Source organism: Morone saxatilis, unplaced genomic scaffold (genome assembly GCF_004916995.1).
Source record: "Morone saxatilis isolate NCDOM2014 unplaced genomic scaffold, NCSU_SB_2.0 Contig12, whole genome shotgun sequence".
Classification (NCBI taxonomy): Eukaryota; Metazoa; Chordata; class Actinopteri; family Moronidae; genus Morone; species Morone saxatilis.
In genome coordinates this window covers 9,426,782-9,429,640 of record NW_023339674.1, presented here as the reverse complement: position 1 = coordinate 9,429,640, position 2,859 = coordinate 9,426,782, and the positions used below count along the sequence as shown (strand labels likewise).

The 2,859-nt window shown below is 42.7% G+C and overlaps 1 protein-coding gene across 1 annotated transcript in view; it reads left to right on the top strand.

The window, feature by feature from the left end:
• zgc:172302 (phospholipid-transporting ATPase ABCA1) overlaps positions 1-2,859 on the top strand; it is a 30,353-nt gene that overhangs the window by 22,998 nt on the left and 4,496 nt on the right. Inside the window, exons 40-47 of the mRNA XM_035653775.1 lie at positions 96-225; positions 442-568; positions 817-879; positions 1,255-1,361; positions 1,850-1,991; positions 2,105-2,239; positions 2,562-2,665; positions 2,806-2,859. Of these exons, the coding sequence (XP_035509668.1) occupies positions 96-225; positions 442-568; positions 817-879; positions 1,255-1,361; positions 1,850-1,991; positions 2,105-2,239; positions 2,562-2,665; positions 2,806-2,859 (862 nt within the window). The remainder of the gene's footprint in view (positions 1-95; positions 226-441; positions 569-816; positions 880-1,254; positions 1,362-1,849; positions 1,992-2,104; positions 2,240-2,561; positions 2,666-2,805) is intronic.

Sequence of the window (2,859 nt, the reverse complement as noted above, 5' to 3'; positions counted from 1 at the left end):
AACACTTGAAGTGCAGCAAACACACTTTTTATTTAAGATGCATAAAGATAAACGTATTTAAAGAATGTCTTTGTATGTGGTTCTTCCTCCTCCAGGCACAAAACAGACTCTGGACCCTCTTCAGTGGGACTTTGTAGGGAAGAACCTGTTTGCGATGGCGGCAGAAGGTGTTATCTTCTTCATCTTCACAATACTGCTGCAGTACAAGTTCTTCATTCGCTTCAAGTATGTTTAAAACAACTCTCAGTGGATGGAAGACCCCTTTCCACTTTTTGCTATTATTCACCCCAGCACTTCTCTAAAAGCTGAAAAGATAAATAAATGTGTGAAATCATTTCATGCCTTCTGTGTAGAGACATGAAACAGAAAGATGTCATAGTTACACTGCTCCACAGGAGTAAAACTAAATGACACAGGGTGATCTTGTATCCCTCCGTTCAGGCCGTGGTGGGTCAAGGCTGAGATGCCTCCTCTGAGTCCAGAGGATAAGGATGTCGCCAGGGAGAGAGAGAGGGTCCTAAATGGCAAAGCTCAATCGGACATCCTCACCATGATCAACCTGAGCAAGGTACAACCGGCACTGAAAGGCTAAACAGTAAAACTGAGCCTGTTTTAGTTGTTGCCTTTGCATGCAGTCGACATGAAGAGAGTCCTGTTTGTGTATTTTTGTTAGAATTACTGAAATTACTAAAAACTAGTGAGTAAATTGTCACATCTTCTTGCACCCCCACATGCAGTTAGCGTCACAGTCAAACCTCTCCTATCATCATTGCAATTCCTGGTTGATTGTATAACAAAGGACTTTTTGTTTTGTAGGTTTATAATGCGGGCAGGAAGCCGGCGGTGGATCGTCTCTGCCTCGGGATTCCTCGTGGCGAGGTGAGAGACACACACCAAAGGCAGCACTCATTACATTTATAGCCACTGTAGATACTGTCATCATCAGAAACCATTGTCATTTATGAATAACTGTTATAGATAAATAAATACATACAGTTTACTTAATTAAATCTGTTCCTGCTGCTACTACAAATATTGAGATTACTGTTATAAATCTATCTCTGCCACAGCTGCCTATACTACAACCACAACTATAGAAGTTTCTGCTGCTGCTGCTTTAGATTAAAGCAGCTGTTATATATTATGAGTACATAATGTCACAGAGTCTCCAGGAAACTGTCCCAGTGGTGGACTACAGCTGCTGCATATGTAGATATATTTGTAACTCCATGTTGTACTGTGTGTGTCCTCCAGTGTTTCGGCCTGCTGGGGGTGAACGGAGCGGGGAAGACCTCAACCTTTCGCATGCTGACCGGAGACACGGCCATCACCTACGGAGATGCTTTCCTTAAACACCACAGGTACCAACATCAGTTGTACTGGTGGTCATAGAAGTAGAGTGATGAGTCTTAGTAAAGACAGTAGTTGCTGAAGTACTAGTAGTAGGCCGCCATAGGTGTACCATTTGCATACTAGTATTAGTACTAAAGTGGTAGTATCGTTAAGAAACATAGTAAACATTTGTGATGTTTTTGAGTACTACAGTTTGTATTTATTCCCCTTTTATTATTTTACTTTGTACTCTGTTTAGATCAGTATTGTTGAAACATTTTGAATACAGAACAATTGCACCCTGTTTTTACCCTCTCTGTATATCAGTTATCATTATAAAGAAATATATTAACATTAGCAATAGTACAGCAGTAGTACCAGTACAGTAAGTAAAGAAGTAGCAGCAGTGATACTATCAGTAGTTCTAGTAGTAACAGTAACAGTTGTGTTCGTACTGCTAACAGCAGCAGTGTTTGTACTGTAGTGTTCTGAAACTGTGTGTTTCTGTGGTTCTCAGTGTGCTGACAGAGATGGAGCGAGTCCACCAGCTGATGGGATACTGTCCACAGTTTGACGCCATCAGCGACCTGCTGACGGGTCGAGAACATCTTGAGCTGTACGCCCGCCTGCGGGGGGTTCAAGAGGAGTCCGTTGCCAGGGTAACATAGAGGAGCAGTTCACCACAAATCTGAAATTAAATCGCTGAGTCATGTGATATCTGAAGACAAGGTGCAGGATTATACAGTAATGTACCTTCTCTGCTGTCCTGTAGGTGGCGCAGTGGGGGGTGAAGAAGCTGGGACTGACCCAGTATGCTGAGCGGGAGGCTGGAGGCTACAGCGGAGGCAACAAGAGAAAACTCTCCACTGCCATCTCCCTCATCGGCGCTCCGCCGGTTATATTCCTGGTGAGAATCAAACCGACTCACTAAACAGCCGGAGAGCAGCCGAGGATCAACCCTTTATAATATCACCTGTTAAATTCTATACGATTTGGTTAATATGGAGAAATCCCTCTCAATTTACGTTAATATTGGAATAGATAATATTTTAAACACATGGATTTATCTACATATTGTTCAAGAACTTTTACATGCAGCCAACAAAGTAAATTAAATTTTACACACAGACTTCTGTTTCTAGTTGATGTGCTCAGTTAGTAGCTTAATTGTTGCCACTACAGTAATATCTGTATCTGTTGTTTCCTTTGATTCCTTGAATTGTTGTTAGGATGAGCCCACCACCGGCATGGACCCGAAAGCCAAAAGGTTTCTGTGGAACTGCATCCTCAGTGTCACCAAAGAGGGACGAGCTGTAGTTCTCACCTCCCACAGGTAGGAGGAGCTGTGCACTAAATTATTCTTACATGGCTCTAATGGCCACTAGCAGGATGACCTGCAACAGCTATAAGTGTCTTTTTAGTGCGTACACTGTGTCTGTGTTAACTTAACTAATCTTGTGTCTGTATGGTCAGTATGGAGGAATGTGAGGCTCTCTGCACCAGAATGGCCATCATGGTCAACGGCAG